This window comes from Martes martes (genome assembly GCF_963455335.1).
Source record: "Martes martes genome assembly, chromosome: 1".
NCBI classification, from domain to species: Eukaryota; Metazoa; Chordata; class Mammalia; order Carnivora; family Mustelidae; genus Martes; species Martes martes.
In genome coordinates, this window is record NC_137888.1 from 129,727,930 (window position 1) to 129,750,335 (window position 22,406).

General features: G+C 37.0%; 1 protein-coding gene across 4 annotated transcripts in view; it reads right to left on the reverse strand.

Annotated features, from left to right (window-relative positions):
* Positions 1-22,406, reverse strand: part of ATP2C1 (ATPase secretory pathway Ca2+ transporting 1) — a 171,632-nt gene that overhangs the window by 33,814 nt on the left and 115,412 nt on the right. For all 4 annotated transcript variants that reach the window (XM_080823121.1, XM_080823122.1, XM_080823124.1 and 1 more), the window contains 8 exons: positions 21,486-21,552; positions 16,023-16,147; positions 15,089-15,186; positions 12,018-12,113; positions 11,841-11,930; positions 9,682-9,786; positions 4,108-4,264; positions 1,185-1,355 (listed from right to left, as the gene is read on the reverse strand). In XM_080823121.1, coding sequence (XP_080679247.1) covers positions 1,185-1,355; positions 4,108-4,264; positions 9,682-9,786; positions 11,841-11,930; positions 12,018-12,113; positions 15,089-15,186; positions 16,023-16,147; positions 21,486-21,552 — 909 coding nt within the window. The remainder of the gene's footprint in view (positions 1-1,184; positions 1,356-4,107; positions 4,265-9,681; positions 9,787-11,840; positions 11,931-12,017; positions 12,114-15,088; positions 15,187-16,022; positions 16,148-21,485; positions 21,553-22,406) is intronic.

Genomic DNA, 22,406 nt, shown 5'->3' on the forward strand with positions numbered 1-22,406 from the left:
AAAGATCAAAATGCATTTCAGGTAAAGACTCTAAAGCCAAACAAACAGTACTGGATCTGTGGTAATCATGTAGTTATATGTAAAAGAAAATAGATGTTGGAAAGTTTTTCTAGGTATATTCTTCCCTCTACCTATACCTCTATGTTTCTGGTGATATATTCTTAGATAACATAAATGTTTAACTCCTAGCCCAGTCTCTCCACATAGTAATAAAATCAGAATTAATGGACATTAGCAAACTGTTTAAATTTATCAGTATGAATCACAGTTTACAAACTCCAGATTAACTTTCGGTACCCTTTTTTCCCTTATCTATCTATCTCAGGGGGCCAGGGAGAGGTACTGAGGGAAAGGGAAAGGGAGAATGAGAATCCCAAGTAGGTTCCACGCCCAGCACAGAGCCTGATGTGGGGCTCCATCTCACAACCCCGAAATCATGACCTGCCCTGAAATCAAGAGTCAGATGCCTAACCAACTGAGCCATCCAAGAGTCTCTCCTATTTCTTTTCTTTTTTTTTTTTTTTTAAGAGTTTACTTGAGAGAGAATGAGAGAGAGAGAGAGAACGTGAGCACGGGGAGTGGGAGAAGGAGAAACAGACATCCCGCTGAGCAGGGAGCATGATGCAGGGCTCGATCCTGGGACTCTGGGATCATGACCTGAGCTGAAGGCAGATGCTTAACCAACTGAGCTATCCATGCTCCCCTCTCCTCATATTTCTTAAGGTAATCTTAAATGGCATTCAAACAACATAAGCACATACATGATGTAACAACAGAATATAGACACAAGCTATTTTCTTCCAAATCAGGTAGAAGTCAAAGTCTGCTTTGAAAATTACCCTCAAGTTTAAAGGGAAAACTAAATTTCATGTTTTCTTCCATGGGTATAATCTAGTGCTTTTATCCAACAGCACAGTGGATTATGAGGTTAACAATAATCAACTATTCTTTTGTGAGTAAAACATGTGATTTCCTAACAGTTTAGTTATGTATTTTCAATTAATAATACTACTTCTTAACCTAAATTTTTTGCCTACATTTTTAGAGTATGAATAAAACTGTCCATTTTAATTGTATGTCAATATTATGCATACACACTTTATATCTAATGGCTCACAAAACTATGCACCGCAGTTAAAGAAAAACGATTTTAAAAAAAAGAGAGGGAAGCAGTCTACTTATACCAATTGCAATGGCAGTCTCCTGTGAGTCTCCAGTAATCATTTTAATGGATACTCCTGAGGCAATGAGTGTTGTAACAGCTTCTTTCACACCAGTTCTAGGAGGATCAATGATTCCCACCAGGCCAAGAAATGTTAGCTGTCCCAGTTCAGGACCAGAAGCTAAAGCAAGAACTGAGGAAATGATAAAATCCAAAAAAGAAAATGTGAGTCACAAAAGCATTACAATCCACTTGACAAAAGCTAGAGACAAAGAAATCACTTAAGACTATAACGTCATTGTAGCTACTATGTAATCATTAAATATAAAAATTATTACATGTTAAGACATTAGTTTAATGGTTCTAGATATGGGGTTGCTTAAAGCTATTAAAAATTAAAAGGAGTAAGACTAAAGAATTGTTAAGCAGAGAAGGCAAGTAAGGAGTGAATAAAGAATGTTTTTACAAAGTGACAGCTCCTCTGAACATCAAGTAATAGTTCTTTAGAAAACATAATTAGGTATTTGGAGAAACTATGGGTTTGATGAGCTTTGAAAGTCAGTTCTAAACAGACACCTCTGAAGGGGGTTGCTACAAATATATCTTCATCTTTCCATTTTATAGGTCTCCAGAACAATTCAATAGCTTGAAGAAACGTCTATATTAATTAATTATACACAACATATAACAATTTTGTAAATGACAAACCCCGGGAGGTAAATTAATCTGTAAAGTGACTGCATAACCACTAGTAACAGTAGTTCAGATTCTTTCACTCTTTTCATAACATTAGTAAGTATTTCTTACTTTTAACTTTGGTTCCCCAAGAATATGTAACACCGCCATATCATTATTGGGAGTTTCCCATCATCCTCGGGCACTTGAGCTCTAACACAAAATACTGTTCATTTCCAATTATCATTTAGCTTCTTCTCAGAATTCTGGACCTTTTGGTAACTATCTTATGAGTCAAAGGGATGTGTCTCCATTTAGAATATTATTAGACTGAACAATTTATGGGAGAAAACACAAAAAAGTACAGTAACTAAACGTATCTATCTCATGGAGAAACTGAAAAGTCATAACCAGATCACAAGCAGTATCAATTCTTATTCAAGCAGAAGATTTGATAGATTAAATATATTTGGAAAACTAAGGTTAGAGGTAAATGACTTTTATTTCCCCAACATCAGAGTCATATACCTATTTATTTTTTTTTTAAAAAGTCATTTTATTTATTTTTTTTTTAAGATTTTGTTTATTTATTTGACAGATCACAAGTAGGCAGAGAGGCAGGCAGAGAGAGAAGGGAGGAAGCAGGCTCCCTGCTGAGCAGAGAGCCCGATGCGGGCCTCGATCCCAGGACGCTGGGATCATGACCTGAGCCGAAGGCAGAGGCTTTAACCCACTGAGCCACCCAGGCGCCCCTCATATACCTATTTAGGTAGATGTAAGCCCCAAAAGCTTTCACCCTGGAGAAAATGAGACACTTGATAGTCCCTGGTGTTGGAACAGAGGTAGAGGACAACTACAAGGGAATAGTGAGTATCAATTCATGTGTCAGCAAACCCTAAGAAAGGGAATCAGCTCCTAGCACTCTCAGTGGAGGGGTGGTATTAGCCTAGAGTATTCTGTATTATTATATATTGTATTTTATTATCCTGTATTCTACATGAAAAGAGTTTAAAAAGTGTGAAACTTCTGAAACTTCTTTAGTGTCTCTAAACGCAAGCCAACTTTGGACCCTCTTGCTGTGAGCCGCTAAGAACAAAACTCTGCCTTCAAAGCTACAAGAATACCTTTCTAAACCTAGCTCATTATAACAGCAGAAATTCTGTACATCTATCCAAATGTTTTATAACCAGAGACCCCTGCTTAAGGGAATAAGAAGAATATTTTTTATATTAAGTTGCTTCCTCCTGCCAGGATTGTGTTTGACTTCTATTTTGTAAAAATGATAAGTTTAAGGAGGCCAACTCTTCCAATTTCCTTGAAAGAGACTATGCAAGTATATATATATTCCCCACAAGCAGGTCCCAACCCCTGTTTCTTCAATCTTACACATACTGTCCCCAGAAGAAACCACCTAATGTGTATGTGCATAGCAGACCCTCTCTCCCCATCACTGTTCAGTCAGCAATACAGACACAAAGCAGAATCTGGACACTTCTTTCCTCTCTGGAGAATGGCAAGGGAAGGAGGTCAGCAGAAGAGAAACAAGTAAGGAATCACCTTAGTTTAAAGGGCAAAGTAGAGCCTTAAAATATTAATATTTAGGAAAGTACTTTAGATCTGTTAATAAACAAGACAGTCAAAATGATGAAATAAGAAAGGAGTAATACCACTTTACCTTCCTCCATCTCCCTTCTCACAAGAAAAACTTGCCTAAAATAAAATTTCTATCACCTACTCAGAGACTAACACAGGTGTGTAAGAACCAGAAATTTCACATTTTGCTACATTCCCGACTTCTTGTGTTTTGGGGGCCAAATACCAACTAAAACTAAAATATAACACTTCAGAAATGGCATGTTCTACAAAACCTAGGATTGAGTGGAACAGCTCCAAAGTAAAGCACAAAATCATCTAAAATTAAAGGAAGGCATCACTGAGGAGGGTGCAGGGATAGGTGAAATAGGTGAATGGGATAAAGAGGTACAAATTTCATTTATAAAATAAAAAAGTCATGAGGATGAAAAGTACAGTATAGGGAATATACTTAATAATATGGTAAAAATGTTATATGGTGACAGATGGTGACCACACTATTAATGGTGAGCATAGCACAATGTATAGACTTGTCAAATCAATACGTTATATACCCGAAACTAATATAACACTGTATGTCAACTCTACTTCAATTTAAAAAAAAAGAAGAAGAAAGAGAGAAAGAAAAAAGAAAGCATTACCTTTCCACCCTAAGGACTATGCTGAAATGGCCTTACCTCGGAGTCCTGCAGAGCCCATTCGTGCCTTCTCTTGTTGGTAGAGATCTCTCTGCTGCTGGGTAAGTGTCACAGTTTGCCCTTTGCTGTAGTATGTAGTACAATACTTGATCACTTGTTCATAAGCACCCTTCATAAAACAAATCTCTGGTCCGTCCTAAAAGGAAAAAACAGCAAATAAATTCAAGTTAATTTCAACTTATACACTTCTGCCACTAGAGGCCAACAATACATGGCATGCATTTCTCATAATCCCCAGCGAGTTACTCAAGCCTAACTAAGGCTCTGAGTGGCACTTGAACTTTGAAGATTAAAAGCTCATTTGCGGAAGCTTTCTTTACCCTCTAGAGAAAACAGCATCTACTTTCCACCCTCACCGCCATACGCTGAAGGCAATGTTATACGAAGCCCTGGATTAGTCACTCTGGGGTTTGGGGAGAGCCTTACAACCTAACTGGAAAGGGAAAGAGATCTATCATCAGCCCACAAACAGTGGTTCAGGCTTTCTATTAGTTGCTAGTATATGTACAAATGTATGTGATCCCATTTAATTCTCACAACCACCTTGTAATTATGGGTATTATCAGAACCTTTTACTTTTTACCCTAGCAAAGCATTATACAAGAGTTTACAATAAAAACTACAATAAAAACGCCTGTCCAAACTTTCTTACCTCTAGTCCTACTCCACAGAGCTCTTTAAGCTGTTTCTTGGCATTTATCTCCATGTTCTTAAATACATTTAAACAGCTACTTTTATTATACATTGTCCATTGTGACAGGCTGATAGTTTGGCCACTCCTACTACCTATTCTTCCACTCCTCATCATCAAAATATAGTTAAAGCAAAAGTTGTCAGTACTTTTTTTACTTTATGACTCCTCATTGCTGAACAAAATAATAATCACTATAACAGTTCACAAACATCCCACTTCTTGCAGGTACATGACAGGAATGTATTTCCCTGACCTCCTCTCCCATTTTGAAGTCAGGCGTGACCTGTTTTTGTCGATAAATACGAGCAGTACTGTGTCACGTCCAAATGGAAATAATGTGCTATTCCTCTGGCCCTACTAGAGTAGGGTGGGCACACAGAGATGCAGCTTCCATCTGCCTGGGTCCCCAGGTAACTAGTGAGCAGATACTAAAGTAGGGAGGCAAGAGGAAGGTATGATGTTGTTTCCACAGCCTATATAAATCAAATATATTTCTTTTCCTGTTTATCTTTTTAAAACTTTGTAACTTCCTTTTTTTATTTGCTTAGTTTTATTTGTACCTCTTACTAATTATCCCCAAACTCTTCCATGCAATATACAGCCCTTTTCAACGGTATTTTTCACATGATTAAATGAGCAGGTAAGCTATTCCTTCCACATTACTGAAGACATCCTTCTTGAGTCTCATTCTCCTCTCCTTTCTAGTTCAAGATGGTCAATTTGTAGGCCTGCTCCACGACCAGTATCCAGGAACTTCTCTTCACCTCTATCCTGGGGATTCTTTGCACCATTCTCCAGGTTAGAATTCTTTGGGTTTTAAGTCTCCTTTTCCTTATCTATTGTCTTATCTTGGAACAAAATATCTGCAAGTATCTAAGAAGAAGTGTGTGGGATATACATTTTGAGACTTGGAATATCTTAAAACACTTTTATTCTATCACCACATTTTTACATTCAACTGAGAATAAATTTCCTCTCAATTTGAAGACATTCCTCTATTATCTTACAGCCTCCAGAGTCCAGTGTTACAACTGAAAAGTCTAGGGGTGCCTGGGTGGCTCAGTGGGTTGAAGCCTCTGCCTTTGGCTCAGGTCATGATCCCAGGGTCCTGGGATCAAGCCCCACATTGGGCTCTCTGCTCAGCGGGGAGTCTGCTTCTCCCTCTCTCTCTGCCTACCTCTCTGCCTACTTGTGATCTCTGTCTGTCAAATAAATAAATTAAATCTTTTTAAAAAAAATTGAAAAGTCTAAAGAAGCTAATTTAATTCTTAAACCTTTGTATATGATCTTCCCCTTGCCTCCTCTCTGGCCCCTAAACCTGTGGAAGCTTTTAGAATTCTCCTTAAGCATCCTCAAATTTCTTGATTATGGGCACTGTTGTGTTTATCCCCACCCTCCTTTAACATAATTCATTGTGCTGAGCAGCTGGTAGGCAATTTTATTCTAGAAGCTGAAGTCCTTCCTCTGGAAAATTTTCTGGTGTTATTTGACAAAATCCTCCCATTTGGGGGGCACCTGGGTGGCTCAGTCAGTTAAGCAGCCAACTCCTAGTTTTTGGTTTTGGCTCAGGTTGTGATCACAAGATCCTGAGATAAAGCCCCACATCAGGCTCCCCACTCATTAAGTAGCCTGCTTCTCCTCTCCTTCTCCCTCAGTGTGCTCATGTGTATGCGTGCACACTCAATCTCTCTCAAATAAATAAATCTTAAAAAAAAAAAAAAAGACTTCCCATTTTCTGTACTCTCTTCCTGTTACCACTATCAGGTGGGTGTTAGCTCTCCTATTTATTTTCTGATTTTTGTACCTTATCTTTTTTATTAAGCACCCCTTTGACCTTTTGTTCCACTTTCTGAAAGATTCCTTGACTTTATTTTTAAAACATTCTATTTAAGGTATTTTGTTGTCATTTTCTATGGTCTTTGGAAATTTTCTTCAGCATCTAACATTACCATGGTTTTGCTGAGACCCCTTTGTCTGTTAGTTTGGTCTGTGCCTTTCATGCTGAAGATTTTTCCCAAGTATCTACCAATCTCTGACAGTCCATTTACATTAAGACTGAAGATCCATTTACATTAAGACTGAAGAAATTCAAGATCTAGAAGCTCCGTGGGCATTGACAGGGTTTATCAAATGAACTGTAGGGTGATGAAATGATGACCAGAAGTCAGTAAACTCTACCACTGAATGAAGAACTTAGTTAAGAACACTTGGTACTGGGCACCTGGGTGGATCAGTTGGTTGAGCATCTGCCTTCTGCTCAGGTCATGATCCCAGGGTTCTGGGATTGAGTCCCACATTGGGGGTCCCTACTCAGCAGGGAGTCTGCTTCTCCTTCTGCCCCCAGGTCCAGCAGGGAGTCTGCTTCTCCTTCTGCCCCCAGGTCCTGCTCGCGTGCTCTCTCTCTCTCTCTCACTCTCTCCAATAAATGAATGAAAAAAAAAAAAAAAGAATATTCTGTACTAGGGGCACCTGGGTGGCTTGGTTAGTTTAGCATCCGACTCTTAATCTCAGCTCAGGTCTTGATCTCAGCGTCATGAGTTGGGGCCCCGCATTGGGCTCCACGCTGGGTATGGAGCCTACTTAAAACAAAACAAAACAACTCTGTACCACTGGGATCTCCCTGGGACCAGTGAGCTTCTCTACAACTCTTCAATCTTCTTACTTATAGAGTGAGGGCATGGAGACCTGGTGCAGGCATTCTAAGAAAGTGGAATTAGGGCTAGAGGCTTATCCTTCAGGACAATGACTTGCCCTTAATCACACTGTTTTCAGTTTTAAGCTTTAATTCTGTCCTCCACGCTTGTCTCCAAGATGCGATTTCTGATATTCTACAGGGGTTAAAAAAAAGGGGGGGGGGGCTAATGATCTGGCCTAAAGAAACAGAAAAGGCACTTGGGTAAGTTCTATTGGATCCTCACCCAGAATGTGAAACTGATCTCCTATTTTTGGCTCTCTGCCTTAGTCCCTATCTTCACTCTGAGTCTTCTATACATTCCCTTTTTTATATCCTTTATACACTGGTTGTCATTTGGGCAGGTTCCAGAGAGAAAGTATAAATAAATGTATACTGACACGCTCAAATACAAGACTTTTTAGGACTAACTATTTGAGCCACTGGGATTATTTTTAAATTGGTAAATATGCCACATCTGTGCCAAGCTGACCTCTTCTACATCCTGAGTCACTTCAATGGGTTTGGATTTTTGTTGGTTACATTGGCTGGTTTTGTTTTGTAAGAGAAACTCTTCAGATCAGCAAATGAGAATAATCATCACACAAATCTTTCCAAACTTATATCCTGTTTGCTACCTATCTCCCACTCCCACAACTAAGAAGATCAAACTGTAACACATCAAAATAAAACTTCCAAAGTACAACTCTGATGAAGTTACATTCAAAACTGCTAAAGTCAAATTATTCAATTTTACATAGTCACATTATCTTGAAGTACTATGTGATCATACCTATAAAATGTAAAGAAAGAGACCTTCCAAATAAACTCATACAGATATTCTTGCTGTATAACTCTGTTGAGAGACATCAGCTGAAAATTTTGTAACTCCAAAGCAATTTTTGAAAACTTTATGTTACAAGGTTTAAGTAGACTCCATGCCCAATACGGGCTTGAACTTACAACTGTGAGATCAAGAGTCGCAAGCTGCACCAACTGTGCCAGCCAGGCACCCCTTACATTACAAGGTTTAAGTTATGTTATTTTTACAGTTTCATTTTCACTTGTCTCCTTCCCAGGAGTTCTTAAAAGTTCTTTTAAAGATTAGACAGAAATCTTTTTCCCCCTCATGAACAAACTTCCTGGCAGACAACCATTCACAAGTTCAATGTTGGCCAAACTGGCCTTTCTTTAAAAATAATTATGTTTCCGGAGTGGCTCAGTTGGTTGCGTGTCTGCCTTTGTCATGGGTCGTGATCTCAGGGTCCTGGGATCAAACCCCACCTCGGGCTCTCTGCTTGGTGGGGAGCCTGCTTCTCCCTCTCCCTCTGCCTGCTGCTCCCCTTCCTTGTGCATGCTCTCTCTCTCTGCCAAAAAATAAAATCTTTTAAAAAAAACAATTATGTTTCCTACTTATTATGGGGGTGAGGGGAAAATCCTCTCACCCATTCCTTCTACAGAGATGTAATGGTTTCAAACTATTTGTTCACAGGTAAAAACACATAACCAATTATTAATTCCTAATAAAGAAAATATAAAAATACAAATATGTATATTTTAAAGGCAAAATAAGTTTAAGCATCAAGCTGGTAATAGCAACTATGAGTGACATAACTATACACTGCAGATACACTTACTACACTACTCAGTGTATTAAGAACTCATATTACACTAACTTTGTAAACATTTCCAAAGCACCCAGGAACAAAGTAGCGGCTTGAAATGTTAGTGCATGTCATTTTGCCAGTTTGTAACCTGGATCAACTAACATGAATTACACACATTTGGTAACCACTTTTCCACAAAATATTGTGGTTCTATTTGTTCTGAAGACAAGACATTCCTTTAGTAAAAGAACACAGATTGACACCAGAGGGCAGAAACCTATAATACATAGTCATCAACAACAAAAATGTTGATAGACTCTGGTGTCACAAGTTCTAGGACACTGAGACCAGGCTCCAGCTCATTTTAAGCTGTTTGCTCACACAGCAAAATCTGATGTTCCTACACAAGAATTCAAAGAGAACATGAGAACAAGAATGAATTACTATGAATTATACACACTTTAAAGCAATAGACCTCTGTTATGCTCAATGATTGTTTAAATCTCAAGGTGAATAATGAATACAATACAGTCATCTATATTAAATAAGATTTAGTAAGTCCTCTTTACATGGAAGGGTACCTGCTGAGTTCGGTGTACACACTTAACAGCCATCCACTTTTGCTCAGAGCTAAAAGGATATTCAGCTTTTCTGACATAGTCCTGTTGAAGTCCGTCAAGACCCATCTACATGGCACAAAAAGAAAGTTAATTCTCACCAACATGTGACTATTTTTTCCTTTAACAAAAAACAAGGGTCACAACTTACAGCTAAGCTGGCTAGAGATACCGGGGTATTTTTCAAATAATGGTAACAGAATAGCAGTACTCCATTTATATATACCACATTTCTCTGAAGGGCAACATACATGATCAAGATGAAAGCCTAGGTGTGTAGATATAGTCTAAGGCATGCTACCTGGACCATATGTAGACCAACTCTTCACACCAACTAAATTAAAATCTCTACTGGCTCAAATTCTGAAAGGAAGCAGGATACAAATAAATAAAGGTACCCAACCAAGACTGAGCATGTACTTTTATGATCAACAGATGCTTCAATTTCAATTTCTTACTTTTAGGGATTCAAATGTATCTATCCTGTTGCTTACCACCCTACTCCCTTACATCCTACCACTTGATATTCTGACCACTACCAGTGTCCTGTAGCTGGTCTTGCAAATACCCTCTACATTATCCTCCAAATATTCAAAAATATTTTTTAAACTACTGAAAAACTAAATTATTGCTTTTTGTTGTCTCTTTGCTATCTACTGAAACATGTTCAGACTCTTCTTCCTGGCTTTCAAAGGTCCCACCATACAGTCTATTTAACAATCATCTGGGCTACTCAATCTCCTTTTTTTTTTCATCCAAGTTAACCAATACATAAGCCAACATGCATTCTATGCTTATTTTTTCCTCCATGCTTTTATCCTTGCTCTTTTCCTAGCTTATCTCCTATCTAAATCCTGCTTATCCCTCAAAGCCTAGGTCTCAAGTCTGAATTTGCCCTGTTCTTATATGTGGCTCAACCTTTAAGACTTAACTATCTGCGGGGCGCCTGGGTGGCTCAGTGGGTTAAGCCTCTGCCTCAGCTCAAGTCATGATCTCAGGGTCCTGGGATCAAGCCCCGCATCGGGCTCTCTGCTCAGCAGGGAGCCTGCTTTCCCCTCTCTCTCTCTGCCTGCCTCTCTGCCTACTTATGATCTCTCTCTCTGTCAAATAAATAAATAAAATTAAAAAAAAAAAGACTTAACTATCTGCTATATTGGTCTAACTTGTATTTGTTCCAAGGATGTCAGTGTAAACTCCCTAAAATGTGAGGTTCCCAGTCATAAGAGGGTGGTTTCATACTCTTTATCTCTTAAAAAAGGTAAGAGTATAAAGTTAAGTATAACACAGTAAATATGGTTAACAGATTGAACTTTTAAATATCTTTCAAAAAGCTATACAATGCTATTTTAACTATAACAAAGTGATAAAGAAACGTAGCTTTTTGTTAACAAAACATACATTCTAAAACTATCAGTTTTATATTATTAAAATAAATATAATAACCCACCTTTCTATATTGAATCTCAATTCAGACAACCTCATTTAGAGGTATTCTGTTTCACGCAAGTCTCAAAATTTTCTAGGACTGCTCTTAAAAGTAGGAGTTTTAATTTTTGTTATGGGAGTGACAAAGGGGACTTAAGGTTTCTCATTTAATCAAATGTAAGACTTAGAAGAGGACATCAACTGGGATAGATGCCCCAACACAAATTCTAATTCTATACTCATTTTAAGAAATTGATAGTAAAGGAAATAGGAAGACTAGAGAAAGAAAAGCCGATTTCTCATGAGGGCCTTAACATCTTTACCTGAAAATACTTAAAGAATGTTGCCTTTTATTCATTTGGGAATCAGTACTTCAGCAATTACACACATTTGGAAAGCTTTCCACACAAAACTCTAAATATTATGGAAAATATTATGAGAACATTCCTTCATAAGAAGAAATCCAGTTACTGGCCATTAATTTGGTTCTTGAATGTATGGGATAAAGGTCTACTGAAAAGGCTGTATTAGCTCTGTATATCCGGGAAGAATAAAACTGGTTCGCAAAAGGCAATAAAACAGTGAAATAGTATTGAGGCTTCAATCCACACCTAAAAACCAGGAATACTGAAATCGATTAGCCTCACATTCTCATGTGAAGGTGATGTCTCTTACGTCAAAAGAAATCAGGCACATACCTTCATTGCCAGAGCAATTAAGGCTCCTTCCGTTGGCTTCCCCATTAGAGTGTTGTTTCTAATTACAGCATCATTGCATACACAGCCCGCCTAGGAGAAATACACAGAAACTATGAATCCATCCCTGCATCCTAAGTCATTATGAAAAGTCACCTTCTTAGAGAATAAAGTATTTACCTCAACAATTCTGCTAACAGCTGGGTTATAGAATCCATGAACAACATCACCATCAACAATCACTTCCCCAAATGGATTGTAGCCAACACCAGTAACCTAAGGAACATAAAGTGGGGTCAGTAATCCAACCCATAGACAGTGACTTGTAAAACCCAAAAACTATAATGATTGTGTTCATTTCATTTTGTACATTATGATACTATTAGCATATATACTTAGAAAAACACATGTCTAAAAGAACATTTAATAGTTAAAAGAATATAAATTCTGGGGAACCTGGGGGGTTGAGTTGGTTAAGTGTCCAACTCTTGGTTTGAGCTCACGTCATGATCTCATGGGTCGTGAGATTGAGCCCCATGCTGGATTCCAAGTTCAGCACAGAGCCTGCTTAAGATTCTCTCTCTCTCCTTCTGCCCTTCTCCCCACTTCATGCACACTCACTCTCCCTCTCTCTAACAAAATAAATAAAATCTTAAAAAAAAAAAGAATATAGATTCTAATTTTCACCATAATAACAAACCTAGAGTTAATTATATGAATAAATTATTTGTAAAATATATAGTGTATTTTAAATAGAAATGTATTGCTAATATAATTTTATATTGTTTCTACTTAAAATATACCATAACAAAGGATAAACCATTAAAATCTCTATACAAGCTTTGTGCAGTGGCAGTATCATAGCCAATGAGGTTTATCTGAGGCGCGATTATTGCTAATTAAAATCTCTATACATAAACGAGCTTTAAATTTATGTAACATTACATTTATAAACATAGTAAATTTTCCAAGAATTCAAATCCATTTCCACATCTAACATTTGTGATTAATCTGAGACTCAGAAAAAAGCAGAATTCTTTTGGCAAATATACAGGCCTAGAGACACTGAATTTATTTTAGCTCTTGCAAACTACATTATCATAGTATATTACATGCCAGTTTTAAAAATCAGAGGTAGAGAAAAGCCAGATACTTTTTCTGTATGGCTAGAACTAAACCAATAAAAGTTAAATTTCACAGTAAAAATAAGACAGTTTAGATAGAAATTCACAGTTAATGCTTGACATATGAAAGAATGGGCTTAAAACAACAGAAATTTATATCCTACCTTCCATACGTGAACCAAACAAGCACATGTAACCCCAATAACCCTGAATCATCCAGGAAAGGCACATTCAACAACACAGTATTAGGCATCCTTACCTAAATCTAACACCCCAAATATCAATAGTCTAATTTTAAAGCCTATGTAAAATGGAATTGAATAAACCTAAGTACAACTTCCATAATTTGTCTAATGATGCAGTAAGTTGGATGCAAATACAATTTAAAATACTGTACCCATCTTAAGTAGTATGAACAAACACACCTGCCAGAAATCCTTTCAAGACTGGGGTGAAACTGGAACTTGTCCTTGAAAATTAACTTAGCTTGAAAATTAACCAATACACACAGGTGACATGCACTTAATAAACTGCCAAATATATTATTTTTAAAATAAAGTAATTCGTCTATTCATTTATTCTTTCAACAAGTATTTATTACTATGAGGCACGCCCTGTGTTGGGCAACTGAGTTATGCTCTATTACAACTTAAAGTATAAGGAAGAACAGAAAATTTTACCTGGGCTGAAAACTAAGAGGCACTGAGTGCTAGGAAAACAAATAACATAGGGCCAGTTCTAGGTGGTCAGCAAAGCTTTTTTAAAGAAGTGGGGCTGAATGTTTATATAGCAGCAATGTTCACAATAGCCAAACTATGGAAAGAACCTGAATATCCATTGACAGATGAATGGATAAAGAAGATGTGGGATACACACACACACACACACACACACACACACTCACACAATGGAATATTAATTACATAGTCATCAAAAAATGCAATCTTACCATTTGCAATGACATGGATGAAACTACAGGATATTACACTAATTGAAATAAGTTGATCAGAGAAAGATAATTATCATATGATTTCATTCATGTGGAATTTAAGAAACAAAACAAAGGAGCATAGGGGATGGGAGAGTAAAATAAAACAAGACAAAATCAGAGAGGAAGACAAACCATAAGAGACTCTTAATCACAGGAAACAAACTGAGAGTTGCTGGAGGGGAATAGGGTGGGGGGATGGGGAAAGTGGGTGATAAGACATTAAGGAGGGCATGGGATGTAATGAGTACTGGGTGTTATGTAAGACTGATGAAAATCACTGAACTCTACCTCTGAAACTAATTTACACTATATGCCAATTAAGTGAATTGGAACAAAGGAGGGGAAAGAGGAACAGAGGGAGGGAGACTGCGACTGAGCTGCAAAGGATGAAGACATAACGGACTGTCCCATGCAATGAGAAAAGCGCCAAAGGGCCTGAAGTAGGAGGACTTTGTCACACCAAAAGAACCATAAAGCCATGCATCTGGTGCCCAGAAAGCAAAGTGAAACATGAAAGGATAAAAAAGGAAATAAGGAACAAAACACATAGGGGCTTCAGGACCCTGGTCACAATGGAAAGCCACTGAAACATCTGAATTAAGGAGTGACTTGCTAACATTTGGTTCTAAAAGATCTCCCAAGGGGCGCCTGGGCAGCTCAGCTGGTTGGGCGACTGCCTTCGGCTCAGGTCGTGATCCCGGAGTCCCGGGATCGGGTCCCACATCGGGCTCCCAGCTCCATGGGGAGTCTGCTTCTACCTCTGACCTTCTCCCCTCTCATGCTCTCTTTCACTCTCTCTCTCAAATAAATAAGTAAAATCCTTAAAACAAATAAATAAAAAATAATAATAAAATAAAAGATCTCCCAAGCTGCATATAGAGCAAGAAGAAGAGTTTGGTAACAAACAGCTAGGGGAGACTGAAAGACAGGTGCGAAGGATGATTCAAAGTTTATGGACTATAAAAATGGAGTTTACAAGTGCAGTGGGATCAAGACTGGTAGCATAAGGAAAAGGCTCTGCTGATGATGAATTTATAGCCCTTACGAAGACAAGACAATAGAATTGTTAGAAATGTCTAAACACCAAGTTTCTTAACAAAGAAATACTGTTGTTAAAAAACAAACCTATACAGTACCTCAGCATGCAGACCATCCGAAGTAAATATGTGAGTAACAGTCATTTCATTCTTTGTCAGTGTTCCAGTTTTATCCGAACAAATCACATTACAACAGCCTACAGAATAAATCATTATACGTCACCAAGAGTCAGTGAGAAATAAACAAGTATACACTGAAAACAAATCAGACTCTGGAAGCCTTTCCTGCTTCTCTTAATTTTGTACAAATGAAGTTCACTGATAATTTTCTTGTTTTCTCTCATTATGCTTTTCACCACCATAAAGTAAGTTCTGAAATTAAAATTTAAAGTGATAAATGTTTTCTTATTAACTTGCAACTGAATTTCTACAGAGCTTCTCAGTATTAGCTTTATATTGTAACTTTATATAGTTTTAAGGGTACCTACCTATAAACCCATATAATTTTTTCAGTCAGTATTTTAAGGTATTTTGCCTTCTCAACATTATAAACTAAAAAATTAAATTCAGTATTTTTGGATTCCTAAATTTTTAAAAAAAGAAGTTTCAGAGCATACATAAAGTTAATTTATAGCAATGTTTAGCAACTGCTGTATATTATTGTTCTTATCAACAAATTCAACGGGACTATGACGCTCTAGGACCTATGATTATCAATTATCTTCCTTGAGATATCAAAAAATTCTATTAATTTTACTCTAAGGTTTCATTTGTTATATAGATTTCTTTTTTACATGATTTAAGCATTAGAACATCCATGACACACAGATTTCTCTGAAAGTCCCCTGTCCTAATTGATATACACTTTTAATTGCCTTTTCTGGTCCTGAAAACCATATTTAACTTCGCTACAAGTCAAACACCACTATGCCAGCATCTTTAGACAAAAACTGCAAGTAACCTGATGATGATTCACTGTTGATGTAAACTAACATACTATTGCATAAGTATGCTCGTAATACCATATACTTACCCAGAGTTTCAACAATAGGCAGTTTTTTCACAATGGCCCTCTTCTTCACCATTCTCATAACACCAAGGGCCAGAGTCACTGTGACCACAATGGGAAGACCCTCAGGAATTGCCGCCACAGCCAAACTGTAACCAATATATACTTAGTATTCAAGTATTAATTAAATAGTACCTACAGCAATAATTTCAATTGGTTGTTACTTAAAACAGGCTAATAAAAATACAAAAAACACTCAAAAATGGCCTCAAGAGGAAAGGAAAGTTGATTAACATTCACTGGATACCTACTAGCTGCCAGGTTAAGTGCAGTGGCTGAAGAATGTAGGTTGTGACATCAGATTGCCTAGATTTATGCCCATGGCTTCACCAATTTTTATCTGTTTGACCCTGAGCTATTATTACTACACCCCCATAGTTTAGTTTTCTCATCTATAAATGCAGTTAACAGTAACAAGTATTCAAAAAAAACCTTATGCGTGACTGTTCATAGCAGCACTATTTACAACGGCCAAAAGATCACTGTAATGTCTATCAACTGATAAATGGGAAATTGTGATATATCCATACAATAAGGTATTATTCCACCATACAAAGAAAGGAAGTACTGATACATGCTACAACACAGATGAACTTTGAAGACATTATAATAAGTTAAAAAAGCCAGACACAAAAGACACATATTGTTTTTATCCCATTTATATGAAGTATTAACGATAAGCAAATCCATAGAGACAGAAAGCAGTTTAGTGGCTATCAAGGGCTAGGGAGAACAAAGACCGGTGAGTGACTGTCCAATGGGCACAGAGTTTTCTTTTGTGGTGATGACACTCAGTAATGACTGTGGCTGTAGAAGACTATGAATGGACTTAATTCTATTGAATTGTACATTTTAAAATGGTAAATTCCATGTATGTGTATTTCATCACAACAAAAAAATTAATTACTGTTCCCTTTGCAATTAAAAAAAAAAAATCAGGGGCACCTGGGTGGCTCAGTGGGTTAAAGCCTCTGTCTTTGGCTCAGGTCATGATCCCGGGGTCCTGGGATCAAGCCCCACGTCGGGCTCTCTGCTCAGCAGGAACCCTGCTTCCTCCTCTCTCTCTGCCTACTTGTGATCTCTCTCAAATAAATAAAATCTTTTAAAAAAACTAAAAAATTTTTAAAAATCAAATTAACTTTCTATTTTTTATCCCATTCCAAAGACCACCTCTTGACTTGTCTACAGGTATGCGTTCCTGTTCTTCATTTTAACATTGCTGCATTCAGTGCTTCTACTCACCAATTTCCATTACCTACTTTTTCTTTAGCATGATCTAACTTGATAATCCTTAGCATCCTGTTCTGTAAGCATTATTAAGCTTTCATGTTCTGTTTACAGGTTAATTCCAAAATTTGAAAGCCAATGAATGACAAAATATCACTGGCTAAATAATGTACATACACTGAGAGTCAAGAAATACGTGCCTATCAGGGCACCTGGGTGGCTCAGTCAGTTAAGCACCTGACTCCTCATCTCAACTCAGGTCTCAGTCTCAGGGTAGTAAATTCAAGCCCCACATTGGGCTCCAAAGAAATATGTTCTATCAGTAATACTTCCTACTCTCTTTTGAACTACTCTATGCTGAAACAGAATCCTCTTTTCTTATGATTCCATTAACCCTCCCTGTATCAGGAAAAAAAGGCATCATTGTTCACAATCTAGATCTAATGGACCTTTCCACTGTTTTGTTTTTAAGTCACTTTATAAATAATTTGCAGAGGAATAAAATGGATTGTGAAAAACTTCATTAGAAATTTTGAATTTTAAACTCAAACTATATTCCTGGATTTGAAGGTATACATATATCTGAAAGGGGTAATGTCCTTTGGATGAAACTAATGGCTCATCAACTGTCAGGAAAGAACCTGGAATATATACACTTTACAAAATATGATTTCAAATTCAAAGTTCTTTTCCATTAGGTTATAAAGGCTTTCATTTTTTGTATTTGTACCTTCACAATGCAACACTTTTGAAATTATGGATGGTACATAATTTTGTTGAAAAGAGAACAGTCATCTTCGTAAAATAATTTTTAGATTTATAAACACCAATAACATGAGTCCAATTAACTTTTTCATTTTTATGTCATCAATTTCCTTTTAATCATTTTTATAGTCACACCAGCCTTTGGTATTTCTCCATTTATAAATGGTATAAAGTAAAAGTTGGTAAACAAATATCATAAAAGATTTAAAAAAAAACTGTTACATACATCCTTTTAACAAAAAGGGGTGGTCTGGATTCTTGCTGGGAAACACTGCATGATGAATTCCTTGCTGTAGAATGACTAACTGAAAGGGAATACCTGTCCTTCCCTATTTGTCTTTAGAAGTAAACTATTCACTCATTAATTCAGGAGTTTCAGAAAATTTAGACTACCATCATCCAAAGACTCGTAGCGTTAAGATTTCACTTATTTGATTAAGTTTCACCTCCATCACTAGAACGTACAGTGGCTCTTTGTCTCTTTCCATTCATCTTCTGGTTTGTCCAATTACCTTTCTATCAATTATTCTATGCCATTATGGCAGAAAGCAAAAAATTATGATTCTTAATTTTAATGAGCAAAAAAAGAAGACAACAATGTCTGTCTCTAGACCTCTTTTATACCTTTGTAAAGGACAATGTAATATTCTGAGCAATGTAATAAAAAAATTAGAGAATAACAGAATAATGATGATTTACTTTACTATTACATCAACCCTATAAGTGAGCCCATCATTCTTCTGCATTCTTACTGTTTTTACTCATTTTTAGAACAGCTGGAAATAATTATTAAAATAATTGCTAAGGTAATGAAATAATAAAATGTTTCAAGACACAGGAAAAATAAGGTCACAAAAGATCCCATAATATATCTTACTTAAAATTACAAAAGGACAATGGACCCATATAATAATTGTGAAATAGAATGAGTTTTATCCTATTAAAAAAGTTTTTAATGCTTTGTCCTTTGTAAGACCTTGAAGTAGGAATAAAAATGTCAATCTTCACAAACAGAACTGCTCAAAAGAAAAAAACAACAACCTCAAAACCTAAAAATGAATCCAATAGATAATATGCTAATGTTTAATATCTCAAACTCATGCCCCATTTTAAATTTATTTCATATTTCACCCAAGTGTTTTTTATAGAGATTGAAGCCAAGAGTTTCAAATTGTATTTTTGCTGTTTGAGGAAAAAAAAATTTACTCCTTCACCCTATCACAAGTATCTTTGAACCTCTTACTCAACCTACCTATTCTTTGTAAACCATCGGATTTTTTTTTAGTTCATTGTTTTTGTTCTAACATTTCGGAACTATTACTTCCTAGGCCTACGATAGAGCTGTCATCCAGGATTTCTTTTCCTTAGATGCCTAAGTGAGTTCTACTCTTACTTATATACCATACATCATCTTCCTTTTTTCATCCTTGTTTTACCAGAATTCATATAGGACAGGGAAGGAAAAAATTTTCTGATTACTTGCCCATCTACCTGTAATTAACTGGATCAATACTTTATCTCTGCCTAGATTTAAAGATTTAAAATCCTTTCCCCTCATACTTTGACAGCACTGCCCCACTGCTCTCTAGTGTAATTTAATGATACTATCGAGGAAGAGTTAACAAAATCCTTTTCCTGTTCTGCATTTGGTTAATTCTCTAGCTCTGTTCCCCCAGTGACCTGGTAAGGGTAGTTAAGTCAACTATGTTGCCAGGCGACACTGCTTATGATAAAGGGATCTCCTGACTGATAAACTGTCTATGGACTGGAAGAATTTAAATCGTCTTACAGAAAGCCATCACGCTGGGTTTCCTGAGTGTACACCTACACTTTTATAACTGGACATATTTCTTGCAAGCACCCTGTGAAGTATGTTTCCAGAGATGTTGGCACCCATGGAATATGAAACATTTTAACCCAGGGCAGCTCCCCAACTCACAAGGTCATCCCAACCTCCTTGCACCTGAAGCTGAACTGCTACATAGACTCTCTCAGAAGATGACTGCATTGGGGCACCTGGGTGGGTGGCTCAGAGGGTTAAGCCTCTGCCTTCGGTTCAGGTCATGATCTCAGGGTCCTGGGATCGAGCCACGCATTGGGCTCTCTGCTCAGCAGGGAGCCTACTTCTCACCCACCCTGTGCCTGTCTCTCTGCCTACTTGTGATCTCTCTCTATGTCAAATAAATAAATAAAATCTTTTAAAAAAAGGTGGGGGGCAGAGAAGAAGAAGAAGATGGATGCCTTAAGTCGCCCCAGTGTTCAGGGCACAGATACCAATTGTGACCTATGAAAGTTTTATCAGTTGAAATGTTTAGAACAGTCGAAAAAGACCCCATGGGGGCACCTCAGGGGCTCAGTCTGTTAAGTGTCTGCCTTCAGCTCAGGTTATAATACCAGAGTCCTGGGCTCAAGCCCCGCACTGGGCTCCTTGCTCAGCAGGGAGCCTGCTTCTCTGCCCTCCCCCTCACCCTCACTCACGCTCTCTCTCTCTCAATAAAAATTTTCAACAATAAAAATAAATAAAAATTAATAATTAATAAAAAGACCCCCATGGAAGAAAAATGGTAGAAACTGCAACTGCTAACGAGAAGTCTGACACCAGTCTGATTATACTCCCTTTATAGATGACCTAAACTGTTTTCCGTAATAATGATGTATCTAGGTTGGGAGTTTTTTCATCCTGTTTGTATTTAGAAAATCCATGCAAACTATAAAAATTTCATGTCTTACTTCAGATTGAGAAAATATTCATGTAACATTTCTTATATAATTTCTTCTTCCCTCTCTTTGAAACTCTTATTGGTTAGATACAGTATATATTAAATTATTCTTTTTGTCACTTTTATTTCATTCTCTGTTTCGGTCACTTTACTCTGTTTTTTGGGAGCCCTCTTTGACTTTACATTACAGCCTTTAAATTGAATTTTCAATTTCAGCAGTTAAAACTCATAATTTCTAAAAACTCTTTTTGTCTTCTGATCCTATTCTGCAGTAATCTATCATGATGCCGTTTCTTCACAAATCTCTGAAATCTCTGAAAATAAAAATGCATTCTAGTTTTAATTTTTCTGCTCTATGTCTTGAATTTTTCATTTTCCTCTGAGATTATTTAATTTTGATTATTATGGTCTTTCTCTTTTATGCTGCTAATTTTCAGTTGGGGAATCCTTAATTGTCTATTTATATATAAAAATGCAGTATTATATTAGACTGATAATACCAAGCCTCTAGTGCAGATTTTCTTCACTGCTATACATGTAGGTTTTCATTTTCCTAGAACTCATTTCAATATATGAATTCTGAACTATTTAAGTAGAGACACTATACTCTTTTCTGCTCATATAATACCTCCATAATGGAACATAACCTATGCCTATTAGAGAAATAAGAAAGGGAAAAGAGACTTTAACTTATACACAAACAATTAAAACTTACCTTACACTAATAGTAAACATTTCCAGGATATCTTTTCCTAGTAACCAGCCAACCAACATGATGATACCTAGAACAAAATCAAATAGCTATTTTTCCCCTTATATATAATCACCTAAGTATAGATGGGATAGAATAACGAGCTGAGGGCAGCCAAAAAGTCCCTTCACATAAAGTGCATCTGATCACAATTACATGATTTTACAAAAATCCATTAAGCAGGGGAGATTAAAATTAATGCTGCTTAAAATCAATGCTGTATGTGTGCGTGTGCGTGCGCACGCACACATACACAGAGTTTAACCTTTTGTTACCACTGCTGCCACCCACTCCTTAAAGCAATAGTATCTGAGGATTCCCACTATAAGAAAATATTACCAGTACTGTCATACAATGGGGGGGCAGAGGTAGAGTAAAACATACAGATCTTCTATTTATTATCAGCTTTGCAAAAATAAACTCTGGAGCATTACTTCTCCTAACTAAATACCCAGGCAATACGTATAAAGTTTGTACTACAAACAAAAGAATAATTAGGACGTGGCTCAAAGAGTGGCTTATCTTACTTAAGATATTGAAAATTGCACTAACACTTAAAAATTACTACTTTCACAGCATTTACAAATAAAAAAATCAATTAACATATGAGGCGCCTGGGTGGATCAGTCAATTAAGCGTCTGCCTTCAGCGCTGGTCATGATCTCAGTGTCCTGTGACAGAGCTCGAAGTCAGGCTCCCTGCCCTGCCAGGAGTCTGCTTCTCCATCTCTCCCTACCTGCCATTCCACCCATGCTTGTGCTCTCTCTCTTTCTGTCAAATAAATAAATAATCTTTATAAAAAGTCAATTAACATAAACCAAACAACATACTCTCTGCTTTAACCTTTGTCTCTGAAATGAAGGGGGGCATGGAATGCACCACTAG